Source organism: Lissotriton vulgaris, chromosome 2_1 (assembly GCF_964263255.1).
Source record: "Lissotriton vulgaris chromosome 2_1, aLisVul1.2, whole genome shotgun sequence".
Classification (NCBI taxonomy): Eukaryota; Metazoa; Chordata; class Amphibia; order Caudata; family Salamandridae; genus Lissotriton; species Lissotriton vulgaris.
The window spans coordinates 1812076173-1812103709 of NC_141687.1; the positions used below are offsets into that span (position 1 = coordinate 1812076173).

The following is a 27537-nucleotide window of genomic DNA, read 5'->3' on the forward strand; positions in this document are numbered from 1 at the left end:
AGCATCACGTAGCCAAGCATGGCGACGGAGAGCCACAGAAGTGGCCATAGCACGGGCAAGAGCATCGGCAACATCCAAGGCCGCACGAAGAATAAACGCGGCCAACTCCCTACCATCCAACACATGGCTCCGCAGATCAGCATGGGCACCCTTCATGGGAAACATGAGAAAGAAGGGACTCCACCGAGTTCCACAGGCTGGAAGTAGCCCTAGACAACACATACAGAGTGTTGAGCGCCCGCAAGGCAGCACTGGAAGAAGCAAAGATGTTAAGGCCCCATGAATCCAACCACCGGGCCTCTCGAGACGGAGGGAACAACACCACAGGCAAGGACAGAAAAGCCAGCCGTAGGAAGAGACTCTTGAGTAGAAGGGTGGAAGGAAAGGTAGACCGGGTCATGCGGAGCTGGACGGTGGCGATGCAAGAGCAGCTATGGCACCGAATCATCCGTGGCAGGGCTCACCCAGCAGAGAATTATGGAGCGACGCTTCAAAAGGAAGGAACAGCTCCCGTCCACCAGAGCCCTGGTGGAGAACTTCCAAAAGGTTATCTGTAGGAAATGGAGCGACAGCTTCACCCATCCGCAGAATGCCAGCGGCTTTGGAAATAGCCCAAACAAAGGCAACACTGGCCTCAGTAGGGCGTCACGGAGTAGAAAGTAATTCCTCCGTGGGCGACAGCTGCAGACTGAGCCCTCCGTCCCCAAGTCCAGGGGGAAGCGGCCAGCCTCAGAATAGTGGGGGATCCACAGATGAGTGGGAAGCCTTAGGGGCCCCAGGGGAAGGGGGAGAGGCCAGTGGAAAAGTCAGCCGCGAGCCACGGAAAGAAGGATTCGAACATTTAGGCCGTGGGAACGGTGAAGAGCCCTCCTGGAGGATGCCAGGGAAAAGGCAACAATGCGGCGCCCTGTCTCCGGGGAAGAAGACACCAACAAATGACAGACCTCCGGAGAGGAGGGAACCTCAGGAGACGAATCAAGAACCAGACGCCGGCATGGCTCCGTGGAGTCAGTCATAGGCGCCTGTTCGACATATTGCTAGCAGTATGGTTGATTGGTATCTGTAGGCTTGACATCTCTGTGTAGGAAAACTGATTTCTCCCTATAGCCCTTCACAACAGGTACAACCTCCTTTGTTGTAGACCTTTCCGTATCAGTTTTTAAGGATAAGAGAACTTCATCAACATGCCATTCAAATAAGGATTCTGCATAAATGCCCAAGATTCTATTTTGGACCTCTACAAGAAATCGATGCAAGCTTTGTATATGTAAATTACCTGCTCCTGCTATCTGTCTAAAACCAGTAGTGGCAATGTCCACAGGGCTGAGGTTAACCTTCATGGAGGGTATTCCTTAGTTACGCCTTTATGTAGCCTGCAATAGGTCGAGATGTAGGTCCAATGCCTAACCACATTTGTCTACTGTATGGGGCCAGAATTTCCAGTGTATTTGATGCCCATCTATATGGCAAAGAGAATAACCTCTTCCCAATGTTATCAAGCCTTCTTCATTTTATGCCAGGTGTTGCAGAGCACAGAGATGAGGGATTTCTGGACCATCTCTGGGATGGTGCCATTAACCAAGAGTCTGCCCAAGAATGTCCAATCAAGCAAGCAGGTGAATCTGCTGGCGCTTTGTATTTTTGACCAGCCTGGGAACAACATCTGCTACAGTGGCAGGGGTTTTCATCACCTTCAAACCTCCATCATAGGAACAGCTATGATGGCTTTGCATGTAGGGTCTTTAAAACCGTAAATCAGTCTTTGTAGGGATAGGTAAACCAAAGCTTATAGATGCACTTTGGATTAGATTGTGAAAACCTCCAATGTCTTCTGAGGGAAAATCTGTGGGGGCAAGAGGGAATAGTATTTCCTGTCAATGGTGCAAGACATAGTCTTCTCACGCTGGCCTTGTATATTAAGGTGTACATTTTTAAATGTCCCCTTCTTCCTCTCCATCATACAAGTAGTGTATGATGGACCAGTGTTGGTGTTAAAGGTTGCGCTGCAAGAAGTGAATGCAGCAATTATGCTGGTCTGCAAGGCTAAATTCTTGGATCAGATTTTGTGTTTTCAGCAGAATGTGTATAGTAATCACAAGCATCTTTCAAGGGCCTTAAACCAACATAACTTGTAATTGAGTCATTAGTTGATTTGTAGAATGAGTACCTTTCTCATATAAACGATAGTCATAATGCCATTCCTTGTCATCACCGTGCTACTCAAAGGAGCGAAGTGGAAGTCTGGAAGCAGGATCCTCGGCTCGTTCCTCAGTATCACCATTGAAAGCATCCTCTCCTTCACCGTACTCTTCCTCATCTGGATCCTGCTTCTCAACTTTAACCTGCTTTGGGCTGTAGGCTGGCCCAAAGGGATCCTCATCGTCAGACTCCACACTGTCAAAAACATTGTGAATGATATGATGAAACCTTGATGGGTGAGGTAGGTTCAAGCATCAAAGGGATGGGAATTCCCTTTTCTGATATTAATGTGATCCTTGGCAACCCCTTGGTTAATGGTGTCCCCAAGAGTGCCCTGTTGGATGGTATTTTCTGTGATGGAATTGTCGTCATTAATGTTGTCTTTGCTGAGATAGTCATCATCAGTGGCATGCTCACAGCCCTGGTCACTAGTGAGAAGTCTACTTTTTTTTTATTGACAAATGTGTCCTTGACAACAACTGTTTAAATGGTGCTGGCTCGGTCAATAGTACTTATGTCAACGTGTGTCTTTGAACCAGTTCCAGAGGTATTTCCTTCTTTGGTGTTGAAGGTTAAGAGGTAGGTTTGTTGGAAGAAAGTTTAACAGAGATTTTCTTAGTCAAAACCACCACTCCAGAAGCCCAACCCAGACAGATTTCTGGAGATTACGTTTTGTAGGTTCCTTAGAAGTGGTGGGCATTCCCCCAGACGTAGACTGAAGAGCCCATTCTTGATGAGAATCTACTCTTTTAGGAGTTTCTTAGATGCTTTTTAAGGAACCTTATGATTCTTCACCAGCAAATGAACTACCCTTAAACATTGAGGCATAAGTGTACCGTCCCAGTCTTTGAGGGTTTCTGTGGAAAAAGTACAACAATGTTTACAGTCCTTAACATTGTGATCCGGATATAAGCAGTAATTCCTTTTGAGGCTCTTTTGAGTGAAGCTTCTTTTCGCCAAAGTTTCCAAATGGTCTGAGTAGGCCATTTTTAGAAGTCTGTGTCACAGTCTGCTCAGTCAAGATCTAAGATCCACAGGAGACATACATTTCCTCTCAGATTTTTAGAAGCGGTTGAAGTTGAACAGCCAACATATTAAAAGACTGAGCAAATCTCAGGGGAATGCCTTCACACACAACGTGCAGTAGAACTCGGATGTATGGTGACCTCTAGGGTGCAGTGTTCTTTGTACTTGCTCCCAGCTAGTTGAAGTTGAGGTCTTCTGAAATTGTGAATAGGCTACTAATGTGACCCTGCATAAAGTTTTCCAAGCTTTGTTTAACATTGCACTGCTTTCTATGACTAAAATGGAACTCCCAACTAGACAAAGGGAATTCTGGAGAAAAAGGAATACATTGATTTTGGCTACAGCGAGTGCTGGCAGTGGGTTATGTCCATATCACAGCCACCAAGAGTGAAAAACAGGATAAAAACCTGGCCGCAAGCAGGAGCAGTGAAAATTATATAACCCTCACCAAAGCAGCAGGCTGCATAAGCACGTAGGAAACCACCTACCACCTGAAACATACTGGCAGTTACAGAAAGCACATCACAGGACAATGCCCTGTCTAGGCAATGCACACAGTAGCAGATGAGATAATGTGGTAACGGAACACAGCATCAGATATAGCGTGGGGTATAACACTGTAGGTGGCTTCTCCCATGGAGCAGTGCAATGGAGAAAACCATGACTCTGGTGCGTGCTGCCAAGATTAGGAGATAACACACAAGACTATGATAGCCATAGGTGCCTGGCATAACCCACAGTTTGACGCTTCAAAAGGAGATACGACTCTGACATTGAAGCAGTCTGTAAAATAACACGTGAACCACAGCTGGGATTAAATTATTAAGTCAAAACAAAATTACAATCGAACCCAGGATACAGTTCGAATCAATACAGTCATAGATATCAAGACCCACACATACACATTAATTAACTGTTTTAGTAAATATTACGTTCCATGCAGTTAACTGATTAGCCACTCGGGAGACAATTACCTGCGAGAGATCATACGAGGTCAGACCATCACGCGGAAGGCTTTCCAGCTCGGCCTGCTGCTGCTGAAGTTGTCTACACAAAGAAAGATGTAGATTTAAAACAAATTGTTCCCTGTCCAAATTCTATATAGCTTGACATTTTTTTCAATTAAACGCTTTTGCCAAAAGTCTGTGTAACGACAATGCCATAAGTCCTGCCCTCAAAGTGGAGATGTACAGCATAGTAATACTTTAAAATCAGATAGTAAAATAGGGCAAACCATATATTTTGGGAAGTTGTTTTAAAATTTGCAATTGTATTAGATGTTAACTGAAGCAATATATTTGAGAGGAGAAAATTAATTTTCAATTGTACTTTTATAGAAGTTTAATTGAGAAATAAAGAAGTATGGAATTATGCACACGTTTCTAACGCTAAAAAGTCAAATACTGAAATAAAGAATATAAATATGTAGAAAAGTACTTATCATAGGGTAGAGTGGTGGGGGCATGGCTTAGGAGTCGTCGATGGCAGGCGCGAGAGCAGAGAGCTCTGCGCCAGCCGTGCCTATAATCCTGCATATCGTGGTGTCCAGGCCTGCCAAGCATCACGCATCAGGTGTGACGCTAACGCATTTCAGTGTGGTGTTCCGCATCACCGCACTGAAATGCGTTGTCACGCATAATGCATGTGTCTCACACCGGCCACTGAAGTGCTGCTTGGCTGTTTAAACTGTTTAGTATGGCAGCGCGCTGTGCCCCCACTGCTCTCACAGACTTGCAGTTGATGAATTAAGGCTGCTTGCAGGGACCGTGACTCACACTGATACAATGTATCACCTCGAATCGCCGCATCTCAAGGCCTGCGCTTGGGGGGCGCGGTGACATCACATCCTGCTGCCCCGGAAGATTGTAATGAAAGTGCCAGCTGCCTAGTGTTTGCGCGGCTCCAAAATGTTCAAATATGGCGCTTGCAGCGTCGCGCTTCCTCCAGCAAGCACTGTTCGCACCGGCGCCGACGTGCGCTGTCAGCCGTTAATTTACTTAACCCCCTCAATTCAACAATGTCAGACCTGAGGGAGCCCGAGAGGAGTGAGTGACCCCCCACCTGGTTGCAGCGGCCGCCAGGACTGTCTGCGTTTCACTGTGGACGGCCCCGCCCGGGACTCACTGTCCTGCCAGCCTGGAGGGTGACAATGATTGAGGCGGGCGGCCGGCAAACCCAAATTAGCGCCGGTCCCAGTGGCTTGCGGCCTAAGTGAGCCTGTAGCCACTGCCTTACAGAGAGACTGCCGCGGCTTCGCCTATCTAGCAATTGTTAGAGCGCCACCCGAAGCGTACACTCCTCCGGACTCTGCGACTACTGTCCCAAGTAAGTGCCACCAGCCTGTGTGATTTATAAAGGCTGCGTGTGGTCAGGCAGCTGCAGCCGGCAGTCAGTGCCGGCCTGTGTTGATACTAAGGTCACAGGTGACACTACCGTATTTTTTCAATCTGCTGGCCTGAGCCCCCAGTTGCTAATTATATATTTGAGCGCGATTTCTTGCAGTACACCACACAGAATGTTTGTGAACACTGCAAAGAGCTTCAATTTCATCCCACACTATTGCTTGCTTGCTTGATGTATGAACTACCTATTAATCACTTCAGCTGCTATCGGTGGAGGCGTGATATGAATAACATTTGCTACACAGGAGTACCCACAAAAGAGTTGTGTTGATATAATGTGTGTCGGATGTGAAGTGCCCTGACACCCTACATTGGTATGAGCAGAACTTTAAAGCAAATGAACTGTTTGTGAGAGAGGGACCGAAAGATGTTGGAGTGCTTTAGGAATTAAATAGATCATATAAGGCATATAAATAATTGTTAGTACACAATGGTGGTAGGCCATATATGATAACAAGGAGCATTTCAGTAGAAATGACAGCAGTCACCAATATTGAGTAACAGCAAAGCCATAGGTCAATTGCAGCAGTTTTAAGATCTTCTTAAGTTTCTCGTTGTTCAAATGTGTGTAATTTCTGATATTTATATATGCTTCCCTCGTCTTCATTTCTTGATTTTGCTTGCGCGAAAGTGTCACTCATAGTCATAGAAATGTCACTCATAATTACACTGATATATGAAAATGTCACACTTAGGGAATCTGAAACCTTGGCAGCTATGGGTGTCAGCCGGGGCCTGGGGGTCCATTACTGGAGGCCCGACCCGCTGGAGGTGCCAGTGACTATACTTTCACTCCTTTGAGGTCAGGGGGACGAGAGGGGAGCGAATCTGGGACAGCGCGTAGACTGCCGCGGCCGGGACAAGATGGCGGCCTGAGGCAGTACCGGAGTAGAGGAGGTGGCAGCGCATTACACCCCGCGCTCTGGGGAAGAGGAGACTAGCTGGCAGCAGGCTCCGGAGCTCGGAACGATAACAGCAACCCGTGGCACCTGCCGGGGGCCATTCATGGGCTGGAGAAGGGATGCGTCATCGTCCCGGTTGGGACCTTCATGAGACGCCCTGAAAGTACGTACAGCGATGAGAGACAGCGGGTCGGAACGTGCTCGAGGGTGCTGGGCTGCTGTCCATATCTAACGACTTGAGGATTGCAGCGGAGGCACCTGGGGAGAAATTGCTGTGGCAGCTTCCCCCCTGGGGAATTACTCCGACACGAGGCGAGAGGCGAAGGCACTGCGTGTTGACTGGAGGCCGTCTGCGTGGCATAACAAAGCTGTCTGGGGGGCTGGTATCCTGCTTGGGCCTTTTGGGTGCCGGTGAGGGCTGCAGATGGGTCTGGGGCCCTAGGAGTCACATCGGAAAGGTCCAGGACTGTGCGAGGGCACCGAGTGGGGTGCGAGGGCACCGAGTGGGGTGCGAGGGCACTGAGTGGGGTGCGCGACGCGATCCAACCCGTGGAGAGTTGCAGCAGAGCCAGAAATGAACGAGAAAAGAACTGCCCTAACTGTAGCCCAGTGCCCCGACTAGACAACACGCTGGCACTGGGCGACTGTGAGCTGGCCGTGCTGGTAGGCAATGTGTTGCGGGTGTGCCCTCTGGCCGAGGGAATGCGGCGGAGAGCCTGAGGAGATACAAACCAGCCAGGTGGCACTTCAAAGACCTGTAAACCTGGTAGGTCGCTCGAACTGGAGGCTGAGGACAGGGGCCCGCAGGGAAGGTAGGGGTCTGACTGAGTGGCGGTGAGGAGCAGGGGGCCCAGACAGCAGAAGAGGATACAGACTGGGCTGGGGTCCAGTGAAGCCGAAGGTTGAATTTGAGACTGAGTGAGATCCCTGGCCAGAAATATAAACTACGGCCTAGGCACAGAAGAGCCAAGACGCACTGTGGAGCAGCATGGCCCCCACCAAGCTCGCAAATGTGGAGACCCATTGCCTGGGTGATGGAGTCTGAACACCGGTGCTGCACGTGCGAGAATTTGGGGAAGTATATATTTAGACAGACCTAGTGGTTTCTTCAGCTGTTGTGGTGAGGGGTTGTCTAAAAGGCGACAGTTGAAGGGACAGTCAAGCCGCAAAGGGTGGCGCTTCAACCTAACGCTGGAGTTGTGTGGGGCTGAGATCTTGGCGACAGCTCCCCGACCGCCTAGGGAGGGGCGTACAAGATTCTCAGCTGGAGATCTCACTCCCCTGGTGATGGGAAAGCTTAGAGGGAAGCAAGTGGGGCCTCCCCTGGAGCAAGTAGGCAGAATGTGCCTGACAAGGTGCAAAAGGAGTCGGGAGATGGACCGTCGGAAGTCCCTGTCCATCAGCAGTTGGCAAAGATACTAGAAGCTATTGCTGACACCAAGGCGACGCTACACCAAGATATCAGTACTGTCTCAGTGGGCTTGGGCTTGGCTTGCGGAGGACGGAGCATGCTAAATTAGCGGATAGGTTGAAATGGACTGAATCCTCGCTAGCAGTTCTCACCCTGGCACAACAAGCCCTGACTAGCTAGGTCGGGGAATTATCCAGCAGGGTTAACATACTGGAAAGGAGAGCCGAAGATGCGGGGGGAAGAACCGGAGGAACAATGTGAGGGTCTTGGGTCTGCCGGAAGGAGTGGAGGGCAATGACATGGTCAAATATTTGGAGGGCTGGCTCCGTGAGGTGATAGCGCCAGAGGGCCTGTCCCAGTTCTACACATTGAAGAGAGCTCACCGCGTGCCCGACAGGCTGCCGGCCCCGGGGAGGCATTCGCGCTCTGTGGTGGCCAGACTGCTCCACTTCAAAGACAAGGACGTGTAAATAGAGAAGGCGTGCTCGGAGGGGCCGTATGAGGTTGAGAACAGTAAGGTGTTGCTGTTTCCAGACTACACTCTAGAGGTTCAGAGGCGCCGCACCTCCTTCTACAGTTCAAAATGGCCCTGCTGGAGGAAGGGATCCAATATTCATTGATGTTCCCAGCTCGGCTCCGGATCTTGTTGGATGGGAAGACTCATTTTTACGAGGATCCCCAGTCCGTTTGGGAGTGGATTGAGGCCTACTAAACCGAGGGACCTTCTTTGACGCAGAAAGGAGGAGCCCTGACGAGAGACCAGGAAACTGGGAAGAGACTACGACGACGCCAAAAGCGAGGGCCTACAAAGAAACCGAGCCTGTCACAGACAGAAAAGGAGAGAGCAGAGGCGCTACAAGCAGTGGCAGTCATGATATAGGGCCAGGGATTGTCATTTGAGAGGGGCTCAGGATCAAAGGGAGAGACTGACGGTTCGGATTCGGACATGTCCTGTAGTGGCAGTGTTCGGCTGCCTGATGTGACTCCTCAAACGTCGGATGGGATAGTATGATCTGTGGGCTGCTAATCCCATTTCCCTTTTACCCTCTCCCTCTTTTCTTCCCCTGTGCTGTGCTTCCCTCTCATTGTTCTTCCCCACCTAGTCTTCTTTTCTCAGCGGGGGTTACTGAGGGAGGCGGGGAGGTTGGCCGGGTGCACACCTCGGTATAGGCTGGAGCGGCGAGCCAGGGCTGATGCGCCAAGAGTGAATATTTGTGCCTTTGTGGGGCATCTGCTGTGGTTGCCGGGCTCCCCATTAGGTTCTTGCACTAGTAGCTTTGGGTCTTAACTAGTTGATGCAGTTTTCTCTGCGGTATGGGTGGATGGTCGTAGCTAGACTGCTCTGGAGGTGGAGGGGCCGGATATATGCTACTACCTACTCTGCTTTTGCTAGGGGGGCATTGATATGCGTGATACCAAGGGTTCCCTTCGAGCACCCCGCACTAAGGTAGACAGTGAGGGAAGGTATGTCTGTTGTGGCAGACAGACTGGCTGGACGAGAGGTGATGTTATGGAGTGTGTACTTGCCTAATGTGGATCAGGTGATATTCCTCACCGCCCTCTCAGCGCAGCTGGTTGACTATATGGGGGGACAGGATGTAATTGGGGTGATTTTAATTGTGTGACGGACAACAAGGCAGATAGATTGCACACTCCCCTCCTGGGTTCACAGACACACCAGGTAGCAGCAGGGTTCCGAAATTGGATGAGTCGCTGGGGCCTGGAAGATATCTGGCGGGTGCAACACGCGACTGATGGGAATTTCTCCCCAATGCACCAAGTACACACCAGACTGGACGCCTTTTTGAGCACACCAGACTTTAGCGCATCCTTTACGCAAACGGGGTATCTGGGTAGGACCCTTTCGGATCACAGTCCGTTGCTGCTGACTCAACAACCGCTTGGGAGACGGCCCCCATTTCCACTGTGGCAATTGAACCCTCTTGCATTGGAAGATGGGCCTTTCCGGGAATCTCTGAGGGCTCTTATTGAGACTTATTTCCCAATTAATGCAGAGTCTGCGTCCTCTGTGTAGGTTGAATGGGAGTCATTCAAGGTGATAGTGAGGGGCCACTGCTTGGGGCAATCAATTGGTGCGCAGTGGGAAATTAGGCCGGAACCATGGGACAGGAAGTCTCGTATTAGGCAGCTGGATAAAGTTCAGGGGCAGGGAACTGACTCTGCTGAGCTTTTATAAAAGGCTCACGCTAGCTATAGTGATGGGCTAGAGAGGTTGCATTGACACAGTTATGGGGACCACATAGACAGAGTGCAGAAAGAGGAGTGTAGGGCCAGCCGGCTATTGGCTTGGATGAGTAAACCTGAAGGTAGACGTGTCAGATTATGCAGGGCCAAACAGACTCCGGGGAGGTGGTCCATGACCCTGAGGCCATCAATGCCCTGTTCCGTATCTTTAATGAGAAGTTATTATACACTAGCCCTGGGCCGGTCTCTTGTTTGGATATCCGGGACTTCCTGAAAAGTTTGCCATTAAAGGTGCTGGACAAACAAGTGCTACGGGATGGAAGTAGGGATGAAACAATGACTCACCCAGTGCTGACTGCGCTGACCACTTTGAGAACTGCGGGTCACCAAGTGAAGTGGCATCATGAGGCCCTGGTTGCTGCGTCCGATAGCCGTATGGGGGCTCTCCAAGGTAAGTGGGAAAGGGCGAAAGGCAGGGAGCTCACTGATGAGGGAAGGTAATGAGGTCACCCAAGAAAATATCGAGGAACACTAGACTTAAATATACGCAGTTCAACTGCCTTCATATGGTTTATATGACACCTCACAGACTCAAAGTTACGTATGGTGGCGAGCTGAGTAAGTGCCAGAGGTGTGCCTATATGGATGCTGGCTTTATACACATGACCTGGAGCTGTGGAGTCGGGCAGAGGTACTCAGTGGAAATCCTGGATAAGATAAAGAATACACTGGGGAGGGAACTGGCGCGGACTATGGTAGTCTGTTTGTTAGGGCTCTTCCCGCGTCCTCCTAAACGAAAGGTAGGGAATTGATTTATAGACCTGGCCCTGGGCCTAGCTATGAGATGGATAGCGCTGGTGTGGAAATCACCCAATGGGCCACAAGTGGCCAGTTGGAACAGGGAGGTTATTAGTTGGGCGGGAGTTGGGAGGAAACAAGGGACATCCGGAGACGAACGATAGCAGACTTATGGAAAGAAATGCTGGCAAACTGGGAAAATCCAGAGTGGGAACAAGCAACTGGGGTTGCAGGGTGGGGGTGGGGGGGGGGGGGGGGGGGTTGGGGCGGGGAGTCTGGGAGTGACAGTGAGTGACTTACATGTTCCCACACAGACGGCTTTGGATCCACAAGACGGGGGCATGCACAGTATATCCGCTACGGTACATGAGAGAGTGGGGTCGGTGGATGGGGAGACGGCAACCTCCCCAATGCCACCCCCCCCCCGCTAGCCCGGAGGACCCGCACACTAAGCAGAACATATCATGTAATTGATAGGATTAACGAGTGAATCCTTAGAGATAGATGGTACTCAGGCCCCCAATGCATGCAGAATTTTATGAAGTTTTATTTTTTCCCGTTTCCTGTCTTTTTCTTTTACAATGGTTGAACTTTTAATGGTTATTGGTGTAGGAGTAACATTGATTTGGACATTACCTGAATCCTGGGCAGCGGCTAGAACCGCCCACCGTGACAAGGCAGGGAAAAGCGGTAGACGGGGGCTACGAAAATCACTAACCTAATAAGACTGGGACCGGTGGTTAGTAAGCGTACGTGCAAGATATGTGACACCATGCTATACCCCAAGAAGGAAATGTATGTATCCCTGTTTAAGAAATAAAAGAGAACTGTACTGAAAATTGTTACAAATATTACTCGTATGATTGTAATAAACTTACAAAATGTCAATAAAAATATGTTTAAAAAAATCATAGGGTAGAGTGGTAAATAAGGTAATCAATGGTACTAACAGTAAATAGTAAACATACGGTGTATTACAGATAATTAAAAACGTCAGTAGTTAGTGTTAAAGGTTGAAAGCTCCCCATTCCATTTTCAAAGCTTCAATCTGACTGAAACACCCCCATTGACAAACAAATAAATACGTGCAGATGACGATGTAGGCATGTAAATTAAGCAGACTTGCGACAGGCAGACTGAGTGGGGCAACAGAACATCCACCATTTCCTAGTGAGCTTTAGCTTCAATTGGAGCCTTGACAAAAAACATATTTATTTTCTTAAAAAATGGCATAGTTTTATTAAGTCTGACAATCAAGCCATTGTTCATGAAAACTGAATATAGGAGCTCTGAATGAATAAATATTTATTGTGGAATTATCTGAAGTCTCCAATCTGTGATATTTTTATGAATGATAAGAACAGTTTAAGATGTGGCTGATTTAAAAGGCTGTATCTGTTTGTAAGCTGGTGGTGGCAATAGAACACTCAACAGCAACGATATTGGCTTCAAAATGCAAGCAATAGGACTCAACCAGAGCCATTTGACCATCTGAATTATTTCCCTGCACTGGTCTGTGGAACCACAGGAACTGTGAAATGTTTTAGGGGGAGTTTGCATGGAGCTTCACGGTCCCTCGCTGAACCTGGACTGTGACTGGAAGCAGGACCTAAAAGGGCTGGAAAATCATCATTGCAACTGTCTTAGAGGAGGGGACTCCCTTCATAATACACACCATAGATCCACATGGTACCAGAAAAGAAACGTTGTGATACCAACATGTCCGCCAATTTAATGCAGTGCCCATCTTTAGTGAAGGGAATATCCAGCAAGTCATGCAGCATTAAGTCGCCAATCCTGCTGTTGGCCCAGGTTGCATCCCACGTTTTCCACGAAACAACATCAAAAGTTTCTAATAACTACAAGTGTTTTCTTTTAGGGAACTCAGAAGGAAATATATAAAATACATATTAAAGAATTCACCTTGTTGGGATGGAAAAGTGCCCTGCATGGTGACGGACAAACATCCCTGCCCTGAGCGCCCCAGCTGCATCGATATCTGGATTCCAGGTACTGAATTTTGGTCAGGGGCAAACAAAGTTCATGCGTGTATGCTATGACTTAGACCAGACTTATGGTAATTGGGTCTGCTTAGACCTGGAGGGGCACACCAAGACCTACCCTCGAAACGGTAGAGGGCTACTGCCCTTATCTGGAGTTAAGTGACACTATTGTGGTGGTGGCTGCAGCATACCCAGTTTTGTGTTCAGTAGCACCAGTAATGTGAACAAGCCTTTTTAGCAGTGTCTCTGGAAAGGGGCCAACTTGTGTAAAGTTGGCTAAGGTGGCGCCGTCTGGCTAATTTAGAGAAGACCATAACAACAGTTAATTATTAATTCAACATATATTAAAAATACCTGCTGTCCAAGCCATTCTTATAACTTAGGGGCCATGAAATAGTCTGAATTGTCACACTTGTAGGAGTGTGACAGCTAGTAGGTGTGTTGTTACTATCATTGGCAGCATGGCGGGGGCAATGTGTGGTGCAAGCTGCAGTGACCTCCTGACAAGAGCCCTGGCACTACCCTCCCCAAAACTCTAAAATTACTCTTATCACCCTCTACTACCCACCCCTACACCCTAAAATTGCCCTTACCAACCTTTACCACTACCCACCCCTAAACAATAAAATTGCACTTACCACTACCCACCCCTAAACAATGAAATGACCCTTACTACTAGCCACCCCATAACACTAAAATTACCCTTACCACCCTTTACTACCACCCACCCTAAAATTGCCCTTACCACCTTGGTGAAGGTTATGTGGTAAAGGCATAGTTTTTAGACTCCTAGTCCTGTTGGCTATTGAATATGATACCGGAAAGCTTGAGTTTTAAGATGGCATGGTTGAATTGTTAGTGATGCTGACAGATTTCTTCTTAATGCCCAGATATTACCACACATAGACAGTGTGCTACAGTTGCTAACTCAGAGCGTGCCAGATGGAGGTAGTGGGGGGGTTGGGAGGAGAAGAGTCTTACTTTTATCAAAGATTTTTTGGATTATTTTGCCATGCGTTTTTTACTTTTCTGGCATGTGATAGTGTTAATGGCACTGTAGTGGTGTTGGTTGTGTATTTCAAATTCTATATATTGTTGGAAATGGTGGGGTCATTGAAACCCATTGGTGCACATATATGTTGTATCTCCTGTAAAGATGCATGCTAAAGGCTGTTCCCCCGCAAGGAATACCACCACCAAACAAAAACAAAGTTACCATTGCCAATACCACCAACAATATCAATGCCACCAACAGTACCACAATACAACTGCAATATGATTAGCGCCAAAACCACCATCTCAATAATTATTCAACCATCACAAATACCACCATCACTAATATCACACCACCAATATCCCTACCAAGAATTGGCAACACCTATTATTGTGCTAACAGAAGGAAACAATATCCCCAGCACGGTCGCATTAATTCCAGACATAATTGGTTTTGCCAAAATAGGATAAAAGGATAGCCAGGGTAGGAACAAAGAGCGGCATAGCAAACAGAATTTGGATGGTGAGGGTGAAAGATAAAGAGAAAAAGCCCTAAAACCTGGCACGGGGTAAGAGTAGCAGAATAGAAAGAGGTACTTGGGAACAGTATAGTGCATAAAAAAATTGAATACACAGGGTAACTAAAGAGGACACATATTTGCAAGGACATAAATTCATTTAATAAAAATACATAGAGAGTGAAATGGAAGACAAGAAAAAAAGAGCTATGGGTGATGAGGAAAAAAAGAGAGGTTCAAGTTAAAAAAGGAAAAAGCTTTAATGAGAGAAAAATAGATAATAGGAAGGGCATATAGACAGCCACAGAGAGGGAAGCACTAATCATGATGCGAAAATACAAGAGTAAAAGTTATGAGTTTAGGTACGAAGAAGGTTAGACGTGTTCCTTTCCTACATACTTAGCAAGTGCACAACAGGTTCAGATATTACCAGCGACACAGACATTTTAAAAATGGCATAAGGAATAAAGGCAGAGGAGGAGAGCGAAACAGAAATAGTGGGAAAGCACATGGTGGTCAAGGGAAGTGATGTAGATGGATGAAGCATAGCAAAATAATATTAGTTTTTGTAGTATTAAAATGGAAACAGTGTAACATCATCCAGATATTAACAGTGCAGAGCTAACTGAAGATGAGGTTACAAAGACAGCAAAAAGGATATAAAATAGGTAGATATTTGTGATTCATCCGTGCACAACTGAGAAGAAAGTTTAAAGGAAAAAATAATAGAAACCAATGAAGATATCTAGAACGAAAAAAAGAAAAGGACAAGGTCCGAGCCTTAGAGATACAAAATTGGAGAGGAAGATTGGGGGGAACAGGCTCGCCACAAGACAGGTAGAAGTATGAACTAAACCATTTTGCGGACTAGGAATTCAAGGGAATTTATACATGTTTTCAAAGCAGTCTCCTCCCAACAAACCAAGTGAGGGTGCCCCGGCAGAGCAGTAACCACCATTAATAGTGTCTAAATAAGGTCAGTTAATCATCAAGATTCGAAGAGACCTGGGCCAAAGAATGTATCCCCAAGCATGTGAAACTGTGACAGTCAGAGGTTTCCCCCTCAAAATAGATTAAACAGTGAACCTAGTCCCTCACTTCATTAGGTGAGCCGGTGACCACAAAGTCTATCCTAGCAAACATATGAGGGTGATGCTAGAACACTCCCCACCCAGATGTGGCTGTGACCCCAGAGTTCTCCTTCAACCAAGTGATACTATGACACAAGTGTCTCCCTCGCATCAGGTGAAACAGAGGCCATAACGTCTATTCTGCCAGGTGTGTCATATTGTGACTCAAGAGTTTAGTCCTAAACCAAGGGATACTGTGAACCTTGTCAACCCTCATAGATTTTTTTGTATTATCAATTCTCTATTAATTCCAATCGAGGAACATACAAGAATTGTTACAAGCCATATGGAAAAAATGCGGGTTCTTTCTAGAATTCCATATTATAATTAAAACTTTCATGGTTACACCAATGTTCAACAAGTTCATACGATCCTCAGATGTTTCCATGGATTATTACATGACAGTCAGTCAAAAGTTAAGCATGTCAAACAGAATATGTATATTGCCAAACCAACGCCCAATCTTTCTCAAAGAAAGTAGAAAACACAATATATCAAAGGAAGGAGATTCAATAAGATTTTTCCTATTTTTTTTTACAGAGTTTTCTATAGCACAAACTTGACCCGAATCGGGTATCAGAGCCCTTTACATAGCACCAGTTGCATTACAGGAGGACACATTCATTAAAGTCCATTTAACACATTCATGTGCCTAAAGCACAGCACTTGTGATTCTGTCCACTGGTGACCAGTGGGTCTTGGTGACCTGCCTCATTAACAGGGAATCGGGGTTTAAAAGTAATCAATTAGAGAGTGGGATTTACAGGAGCGGAAGTATTACTCTAGCAGTGTGTGTCTCGATTAATCTCTGGAAGTGGTGGAAAATCTTTCCCAGATTGCTTCAAACTTCTCCAGTTGATCATTTAGTGGGTAAATTATCCTTTCATACAGTGCCACAGTGTACATCTCCAGCAGCCAGTATTTGAGATCCAGAATGCGGAAGGTTCTCCAGAGTCTAAAGATCCATATCTTGGCTACCGTAATTACAGTGGCAAACCACCTGGCTCTGGTTGGAGCCAGGTGCCAATGGTTGGAGCACTAAAATGAATAATAGTGGGGATGGCGGGCATCCCTGCCTCGTTCCTGTTTGAATATGAAATGCAGAGTAGTTTCTCCATTACAGCACAACTATCTGACACTTGTGGAAACATTCCTGCCAAGACCAAATCTCTTTAGGATCCTCAACAGGTAGGGCTACTCCACCCTATCGATGGCTTTCCCTGCATCTACAGAAAGAGCTACATTCTCGTCCGTGTCATCCAAAAACATGGAACATAGACAGTAAATGAAGTGCGGAGGAGTGATGTGGGACAAAGCCCACCTTGTTTCGGTGAACTAGAGATGTTGAGTGGTTTGAGTCTGTTGGCCAGTACCTTGGTCAATATCTTCATGTCCACGTTTAGTAAAGAAATTGGCTTGTAGCTGGCACAGTCCTCTGGGTCCTTACAAGGCTTCAGAATTAGAGCAATACTAGCCATGTTTGCATCCCGTAAAGAGTGGAAGCAGTAGGAAAATTCTACTTATCAGTATGCATCTGTTCTTAGCATGTAGAGCTGCAGAGTTACACACTATGCATAGTTCGCCACCTAGTGTTGGGCCCGGATGTTTGCAGTTGTTTTTGTCCTGAAAAGTCTTTGGGAGTAACGAAATAGGTGACTCCTCCTTTGGATTACACTGCGCATGAACATCGGCTCCATCCTTAGATTGTTTTTTGCCAGTAGGGAAATGATGGAGTTTTGTAAGAAACAGGAAGGATGCTCATGTAAGCTGTATCTAATTAAGATAATACTGGAACAGATAAAGGTAGCCGGGGAGGCGGGTGGGCGTGTGCAACTCTGCAGCTCTACATGCCAAGAACAGATGCATACTGGTAAGTTGCAATTTCCATTCGAGGCATATGAGCTGCAGATTACACACTATGCATAGATTGTATAGCAGTACCCACTCTTAGCAGCGACCAACTGTATCTGTTGCAGTAGTTTGAAACAGTGTTTTGAGTACAGCCTGGCCCACAGTAGCTTGTTGTTTAGTTTGCACATCTACACAATAGTGTTTTGTGAATGTGTGCGGTGTAGACCATGTAGCTTCTTTGCAGATATCATCTAAGGGAATGTTCCCTAAAAATGCCATTGAAGCCCCTATCTTTCTTGTAGAATGGGTTTTAGGAGGAACAGATAACGTACGTTTAGCTTTGTGGTAGCAAATTTGTATGCATTTGATAATCCACCTAGCTATCCCAGATTTTGATATGGGGGTTGCCTTTGTCTGGTGGTGAGAAAGACACAAAAAGTTGTTTTGTTTTACGAAAGGGTTGTGTTCTCTGTAGTAAAGCAATGCACTTTTGACATCCAAGGTATGAAGAGCTCTTTCTGCGACTGTATGTGGCTGCGAGAAGAATACGGGCAGTTCTACAGATTGATTGAGGTGGAAGGTCGAAATGGCTTTAGGAAGGAATTTAGGATTGGTTCGGAGAACAACCTTATTATGATGCATTTGCAGAAAGAGTTCTTGAATGGTTAATACCTGTAACTCGCTAACTCTTCTTAGAGAAGTAACAGCTACTAGGAAAGCGACTTTCCATGTTAAGAAATGCAGCTCACATTTATGTAAAGGTTCAAAGGGAGGTCCCATTAACTATGAGAGAACAGGGTTTAAATTCCACACAGGTGAAGGTGGTGCTCTGGAAGGAATTATTCTTTTGAGGCCCTCCGTAAAAGCCTTTATGGCAGGTACTCTAAAAAGTGATAGATGTTGTCTATTTTGTAGATATGTTGCCATGGCAGCAATACGTAGACTAATAGATGTGCATGCTAAGTTGCATCTTTGGAGGTGAAGTAAATATCCTATGATGTGTTGAATAGACACACCTAGGGGATTGATGTTGATTTTATGACAATATTTTACAAAACGTTTCCACTTGGCTGCATAGCTTGCCCTAGTGGTGGGATGTCTCACTTCTTTAATAAGGTTCATACAGTCAGGGGGAAGGTTGAGATAACCAAATTCTAGGACCTCAGTAGCCAGATCGCAAGGTTGAGCTGAGCTGGGTCCGGGTGTCTGATCTCTCCATGGTTTTGTGTTAGGAGGCGTGGAGACAGGTATAGCTTTTGGTGCGGTACCACGGAAAGTTGCAGCAGTGTGGTGTACCACGGTTGTCTGGCCCAAGTTGGAGAAACTAGGAGAGTTAGGGAATGTTGCTGTAGTTTGTGCACCACTAGTGGAAGCAGTGAGAGAGGTGGAAAAGCGTACTTAAATTTGCCTGACCAGTTAATCCCTATCGCATTGCATTAGGACAGCGGGTATGGATATCTGGCAGCGAAGCTTGGGCATTTGGCGTTTTCGTGGGTAGCAAAGAGGTCTATCTGAGGTTGTCCCCACATCTGAAAGAACGGTTGAAGAACTTGTGGATGAAGTTCCCACTCATGGATAGGTTGTGTCTGACGGCTTAACAGATTGGCTATGGTGTTATGTACACCTGGAACATGCTGGGATAAGAGAAAAATGTTTAAAGGTATAGCCCATCTCCATATCTCCTGCGGTAACTGGGAGAGTTGGAGAGAGTGTGTCCCGCCTTGTTTGTTTATGTAGTACATGGCTGTCATGTTGTCTGTGCGGACTAAGACAGCTTTGCGCGATATTTGCTTTTGGAATGCTTTTAGGACTAGAAATATGGCTAGTAACTCCAGGTGGTTGATGTGGAGTAACTTTTGTTGCGGTGTCCACCTGCCTTGCACAGTGTGTTGCAGTAGGTGAGCTACCCACCGGAGAGTGATGCGTCCGCTGTCATAACTACTTGAGGAACTGGCTCTAGGAACGGTCGCCCTTTGAAAAGGTTTTTGGTGTTCCACCATTGCAGAGAGAGGTGAGTCCGACCGTCTACCAAAACTAGGTCTGTTGATTGACCTTGAGCCTAGTTCCTTTGACGTGCTAAACACTCTTGAAGAGGACGCATTTGGAGTCTTGCATGAGGCACTATGTATATGAAAGAGGCCATCATTCCTACAAGTTGCATGAACACTCGAGCTGGAAGAGAGTGTTGCAGTTGGAATTTTGTTAGAAGAGCTTGCATATTTGTTATCCTGGCAGGAGAGGGATAAGCTAGCTCTGTTGAGGTGTTTATTGTGGCACTGAGATATTGTTGTACGTGGGACTGTTGCAGATGAGATTTGGTGTGGTTTACTGTGAACGCAAGTCGTGGATAATTGGATGGCGGTGTGAGTGTGTTGTACACACTGACTGTATGAGCTGGTTTTTAGGTCGAGCGTAAGCGAAAGACTTATTGTTTTCACTTTCCTGGGAATCTGAGACAGCGTTCGGCCACACGCCTCTGCTGTCTCAGATTTGTCCTCGAGGGCGCGCACGGCGCCGTGCACATCCCCTGCCTCCGATTCCCAGCCTCTCTCAATCACACACAAAGCCACACTCACGCATGCGCGCACACACACATACACCCACGCAGGCACAATGCATCGGGACACACAGACACACATATACACACGCACAGCTAACAGACACACAGCCACACATATACATACACACGCACAGCTACACACGCGCACACACACAGTTACACCCGCAAACACAGACACACACACGAGCGCCCATGCACGCACGCACATACATACAGAGACACACCCCCCCGCACACATACACACACGAGTGCACTGAGGCCCCCCCAACCCTTTTGAACTTACTGGGCCAATCTCGGAGGACTCCACTCTCAGCACGCGGCAGGGGCAGGCACCGGGCATGTGCCTCGTGCCCCCTCCGCAGAGTTCACGCTGCGGCTCTTGCCAGCTCCTTTCCCGGGGCTCCCACTTGGTCAAGGGAGCCCGCAACACTTGCGCAACCTCCTGCTGGCGGCCCTGGGGCTCTCCATCGCTCACAGGAGCCCCGGGCCGCAAGACAGATTTACTCCTCCTGCCTCCTCTTCCGGTCCGAACGCGGCCCCGCCCCCGTCACAGGCGACCTTGCCTGACTTCCGGTGCGGCCGTGGCGGGATTCCGGGGGCATTTTCTGCCACACAAACCCTGCCAGAAATCGCATTTGTGCTTAGTGGTGAGATGTAGCTATTGGCAACCTGGCAGCGGAGAACAAAACAACTGAAATCTAGTTCACTCTGTAGCTGTACTTTATTGTTTCGTTTCCCCCTTAATGTTTGATATTCAAATTAAACATCAACGGTATCAATGAGCAAAGTTGACAAGTACCTTGTTTATTGATGGAGCCTAATTTCACTCTTATTTATTTTTATGTTTACAATTGAGAATGTAAACTGAAAGTGCTCGCAGAGAGCTCCGACGAGCAGCCGTAGGACACCGCAGTTTAGGATACTCACGTGGCTATTCTGTATAAAGTAACCACGGTGCCTGTGAAGGGTGAGCCTGTGGTAGCGCTTAAAAGGCACCGGTGCTTCCGAGCCTCCAGGCCGCTGTGAGCGTGCACGGCGCGCCCTCCTCTGGGGACTACTCCCGCCCCCAGTTTTCTGTACTTGGTTTTTGTGTTTATTTCATTTTGACGTGCTACGTGCCACAGGTGCTGTTTCAGAAGAGCCTAAACAGCCCCCGAATAGTTTTGCATCGTCATCTGCGGGCGGAGGCAGGGCCATGTGGTGGTTCCAGCACGGCCTGTGCTTCTGGCCCTGGGCGTTGGTGGTCTGGTCCTCGGCGTCCTTTATCTTCTCCTTCATCACCGCCGTCCTCCTCCACCACGTCGACCCCCTGGTCCCCTACATCAGGTAGGTGAACGCCACGAGCAGAACCAGTGTACCGCATCCTATGGCTTCGTCTCTGCCTGATGTAATGCAAATGTAGGTAGTGCCTATCACAAGCTTGCCCTTTCGAAGCGCTGTAATAACAGGTGATATTGTGTAGGTATCAACCCAGGCGGTAATAAACAGGACTTGCCCACATAATAGTGATAGGACACAACAACCCACTTCCGTAGCAAAGACAGTTTTTTTTATAAAAACAAAATTCATAAAAAACCACAATAGCGAATTTTTTTTTAAAAAAAGGCATGTAAGAACATGCGATACATATGAGCAGTTAAATGAAATACAATGAAAAAAATAATACACAACAATCACAATTTCATAAAAACATAGTATTAATTCCTGAGTCGCCGCAGGTGCAGATCTTGGTGGTAGTAGAAAATATTCAAACGAGAACTTTGAAGGCCGAAGTGGAGAAGGGTTTCATGTGAACAGCAGTTGAACATGGGTCAGTCGGTCCTAAGACCCAACAATCACAATTTCATAAAAACATAGTATTAATTCCTGAGTCAAATGTAAATACATTAGTTACCCCTAGGTCAGGGAAAAAGCACTGTGTAGGTATCAACCCAGGCGGTAATAAACAGGACTTGCCCACATAATAGTGATAGGACACAACAACCCACTTCCGTAGCAAAGACAGTTTTTTTATTAAACAAAATTCATAAAAAACCACAATAGCGATAATTTTTTTAAAAAAAGGCATGTAAGAACATGCGATACATATGAGCAGTTAAATTAAATACAATGAAAAAAATAATACACAACAATCACAATTTCATAAAAACATAGTAATAATTCCGGAGTCAAATGTATTTACATTTGACTCAGGAATTAATACTATGTTTTTATGAAATTGTGATTGTTGTGTATTATTTTTTTCATTGTATTTAAAATGTATTTACATTTGACTCAGGAATTAATACTATGTTTTTATGAAATTGTGATTGTTGTGTATTATTTTTTTCATTGTATTTAATTTAACTGCTCATATGTATCGCATGTTCTTACATGCCTTTTTTTAAAAAAATTATCGCTATTGTGGTTTTTTATGAATTTTGTTTAATAAAAAAACTGTCTTTGCTACGGAAGTGGGTTGTTGTGTCCTATCACTATTATGTGGGCAAGTCCTGTTTATTACCGCCTGGGTTGATACCTACGCAGTGCTTTTTCCCTGACCTAGGGGTAACTACTATCCTTATTACAGGGAACCCTTGTTTGCTACAAGTATAACAGGTGATATTAACACACTCAGTGGTACGTATGGACACCACTGAAGATTTGCGCCCATTAAGATTAGAGTATGTTACTGCGTGACAGATCTTAGTGGCAGGTTTTTAAATCTTTGCCTTTTCACGTCAGATGTGTTTTTATGTTTACAATAAATCAAATAATGCATTTGCGAATCCCTCCTTTACAAAATGACCAAAGACTGCTCCTGAAGAACTTTTTGCATGCATACATACATGTCCAGCTTATTTTGTAGAGAGCCCGGATGTCACTGAAGATAAGGGGTTGTCATGACCATGTTGTAAAAAAATAACTTATTTGGCTGCAATGCTTACATTGTAAAAACAATATAAGTGCAGAGTCCCTAATTATTTCGTTATCAATCTTCACCTTCCACCACTAACGCTGCCCCTTCCGCTACTGGCACTGCCCCCTTCCACTACTGGCACTGCCCGCTCCCTGCAGAGTCTTAAAGCTGGATTGCCACGATCACCGCCTATTTTCAGCTGAGGTTTGGGGGATTCTCCCATGATTAAAAAATAAATAAAACCGGCACACTGTCTCATCCAATAAACACATCTGCATGACATTTACAACCCCCATGGCCAAATTTCGTGACCCCATGGACATAAGACATCAGCTTTCTCTGGGTGTACATTTCACCACATTGATAATGTTTTTACACTCCAACCCCCGCTTTGGGACTGGCTGCTTATTGCAAGCAAAAGTTCTTACTTTTACGTGTGCCGAATGATTCCCTTGGGTTTCACAATGTAGATCACTTAGCACTGGTAGTCTTTTTGCCATTTCTAACCATGGAGACCGTGACCACGTGACACGATCTCCATGGTTACGTATTCAACAGGAAGCAGCGGGTCTCCATTGCTGACCGCGTGGTGCGAGACCGACGGATTCATCCCCTTTCTTCTCCGGTAAGCCTTGCCCGGATACTACATATCTATGTAGCAACTCAGTCGCGCTGATATGTATTTTTAAAAAACGGGTCTGTCACACTCAGGTTATACGGATTTCAGATGTGCTTCATTCCTTGCTGACCAGACCGACCTACGAGCGGATGCCCGAACTTCATTTAATTCTATTCAAGTAAGTCACCCAACCGATTTGTTTTGATAAACATCATAACTCTGAACGATAACACTTGAGTAGTGACATGCTTTTTCGCTCCCTCCCACCTTTTTTGCAGATTGAAGTGGCAATACATCTCCACCGATACTGTGAGTCCTTTAACTATTTCATTCCCCCCAGTGACAACTTTGAATACAGGATGGCTCTGTAATTACAGACTATACTATCCTCTTTAGGTTTTGAAGTTCCATGGTTGGACATCCATCTCTCCCCCGACAAACGACCAATTGGTATGTTTTGTCTTTTACTAATATGTGCCTGCCTAGCTAGATTTAAATTGATTGATTCAATATATGGTAATACCCACTATTAATTATCCAAACAGGTCATTGCCCCGCCTCTCCCGTCCTGATGAAGACCCCGCTACAAGGAGATAATTAATACGTTATTATATAGGGGTCGAAACGTCGACAGCTCTTTGTATTTCTCAGCTCCACTCCATGAATTGATAATTTTCATTTTATGGGGAGCATGATGTTTACCTAAATTCTGTTTTCATTTATGATGTATATGTCTATGTTTGACGTACAACACATAGTACAGTGAGGCCGCTCGGCCGTTTTTATATGTCACTATCCTTTACCTTCCCTCTCATTCACTTTACAACCCCCCCCCCCCCCCCCCCTCCTCCAGGGGCACTGTAAATACATTTTGAAATATCCAAAGTATATTTCTTGAATTTATACTTGACAACATTGTGATTAAATAACAATGCTTGTGAATTCAGTGAAAAATTGTTTTTGAGTTACTTATGGTATATATTTGTTTGTCTGATTACTGGGACCCCCTCTTCTCAGTACAGCTTATTGCAAGCAGCACAAACACAATGTGATTTACGAAGTGGCTGGAACCCTGATATTGGGGGAGATAAAGAAAGAAAAAAATGAAGGGCATGGATTCTTTATGTTGAAAGCAACTAGTGCATCTCCTATAGAAATAATCATGAAATCTGCAAATCACAGGTTTTCATTTGGCCGGAGATAACCCAACCCTCCGTCCTTCTGAGGTTGATAACTTAGCTTCCATTAAAAAGGGTACTAACAGCTACTGGCCAGTAATTAGAATCATAAAAAAATGCTTGATTAAAAGCAGTGTAAAACAAGGTACTATCACTATCATCCGAGTTTGATGCACAAAACAACTGACTTGGAGAGTTCAGGTAGAAGGTGCATAAAGAGGAGACGGTGTGAAAACTTCCCCTGTGGAACGAAAACTCGGCAGCTAGCTATTCCTTCCGGCCTGCATACACAGAACAGAATCAGACACCTCTTGCTCGGGGCTCCCACAAGCATTAGACTTTCTACACTTTGAAACTCTTGCAAAATCCCAGGATGCCTGGACACCCTTGAAGTTCATCTTGTTCTTTTTGTTTTCTTTTAAGAGAGCATGAGAAAGTAGGACACAACTGTTGTGCTTATTTATATATTTACCGTGCCCTGCATTGCTTGGAGTATGTACAACAGAAGAGCTTAAACGGACACACAACGGAGTTTAATTAAGATAGGGAGGGCATAATTTTACCAAGCTCTGTTGCGCCATGCAGACCACCATACCATGAATCAGGGGCATAATGCAGGCCCCTGCTGCCACAGTTGCCTTCTCTCCCCTTCTTACAGCAGCATGCACCACACAACCCAGTGTTTCCCCATATTGCCAAACTGGTGCCTCTAACCCCCACCCCCCATGTGCAAATCACTCTTGCCCTTCAACTGTGGCTGTCGCGCTCCACAGTGCCCGGCACCGCAACTCTAGCTATCTATTGCCCTCACTCTGTCTGTCTGTCTATCTATCTATCGCCCTCACTATCTATCTATCGCCCTCACTATCTATCTATCGCCCTCACTATCTATCTATCGCCCTCACTATCTATCTATCGCCCTCACTCTATCTATCGCTCTCACTCTATCTATCGCTCTCACTCCATCTATCGCTCTCACTCTATCTATCGCTCTCACTCTATCTATCGCCCTCACTCTATCTATCGCACTCCCTCTATCTATCGCCCTCACTCTATCTAGCTATTTATCGCCCTCACTCTATTTATCGCCCTCACTCTATCTATTGCCCTCACTCTATCTATCGCCCTTACTCTATCGCCCTTACTCTATCTATCGCCCTCATTCTATCTAGCTATCTATCTATCGCACTCACTCTATCTATCTTTCGCATCACCACAGCATCACTGAACGCCACAGCATCACTGAACGCCACAGCATCACTCGTCGCCACTACAACATCACTCAGTGCCACCACAACATCAATCTGTGCAACCATTCAACAACAAGTGGTTCAAATATGTTCTCTCAATGTTTCAAGCTTTATTACAAATGTCACAAAAATATGTCAATATTTCACTTCTGTTCTTGTCACAATAAAATACACTAAACATAATCTTCACAAAAGTTATTTACAAAACTTTAAGCTATTGCCATTATAAATTACAATAACTTTTATTTAAGTATTAATTATTTAAAAAAATTTAAAGCCATTGTTATTTGAAATATCAATACATCGAAGTCACGCAAATACAACACATATTGCAGTACAAATGCTATAGGTGTCACATTTGCGAAAGTTAAAACTATTGGCATTGTAAATGACAAAGCTATTAATTTCGCTGGTTTCAAAACCAACACATAAATAAAAAATTTGACGTTTACAATAACAATAGCTCAAACTTTCCTAATGCGAGACCTATTGCATTGCAGATGCTTGTTATGAGCTAGTCATCGAGATATGGGAAGACGTGAATGTGTTGTCTTCTTAAGTGTGCTGCTACCACCACCAGGCACTTGGTAAACACTCTTGGTGCTGTTGTGACTCCGAATGGGAGTACTTTGAATTGATAGTGCTGGCCGTCCAGTACAAATCTGAGATACTTTCTGTGAGCTGTGTGAACAAGAATGTGGAAATTGGCATCCTTGGGATCTAAAGTGGCAAGGTAGTCGTTTTGTAAAAGGAGAGGAAGGACCTGCTGGAGTGTAACCATATGGAAGTGGTCTGATTGTATGTACAGGTTTAGTGGTCGGAGGTCTAGAATAGGCCTTAGAGAGCCGCCCTCTTTTGGGATAAGAAAGTACAGAGTAATCTCCCTTGATTTGTTGATGTGGTGGAACTAGTTCTATTGCACTCTTTTATAGGAGGGATATTACCTCCTGCCTTAGCAGAAGCAAATGTTCTTGTGACATTGGGCGCTGTTTGGGTGGTATGTTGGGGGGGGGGGGTGGGGGTGGGGAGGGTAGATGTTAGTTCAAGACAGTAACCTGATTGAATTATTTGTCGCACCCACCTGTCTGATGTGATGTTGGTCCATACAGGAAGGAATTGTTGTAGTCTTCCCTCAACTTGAGTGGAACGTGGTGGGGGAAGTTGAGGGAAGTCATTGGGCAGGGGTGGAGGCAAAGCGGGAGTTGTTAGTTTTGCCTCTGCCTTCGTTGTTGTTACCCCTGTAACCTCCTCTTTGGTAGCTCTTACTGAAGGTGGAAAGGGTATAGGCTTTGTAAGAAGTAGAAGGACTATCTTAGGAGCAGCCTCTGGTGGTGCTTCTGTATGATGAGCGACGAAAGGAGTGTCTGGGAGCTTGCGACTGCAAGGCTTCCATAGATTTAGCTATGTCCGTAACCTTTTTCATTTTCTCAAGAGTTAGGTCCACATTAGGCTCAAATAAGTGTTGCTCATCAAAGGGTTGATTGAGGACGGCACTTTGGACTTCAGGTTTGAAACTTGAAATGCGTAGCCATGCATGTCTACGCAAAAGGACACTGGTATTGATTGCCCTTGAAACAGTATCTGCTGCATCTA

The 27537-nt window shown here is 45.9% G+C and overlaps 1 protein-coding gene across 8 annotated transcripts in view; it reads right to left on the minus strand.

Moving 5' to 3' along the window:
* Positions 1-27537, minus strand: part of ARNT2 (aryl hydrocarbon receptor nuclear translocator 2) — a 916564-nt gene that overhangs the window by 209573 nt on the left and 679454 nt on the right. For all 8 annotated transcript variants that reach the window (XM_086957884.1, XM_086957885.1, XM_086957883.1 and 5 more), the window contains one exon: positions 4200-4272. In XM_086957884.1, the coding sequence (XP_086814010.1) occupies positions 4200-4272 (73 nt within the window). The remainder of the gene's footprint in view (positions 1-4199; positions 4273-27537) is intronic.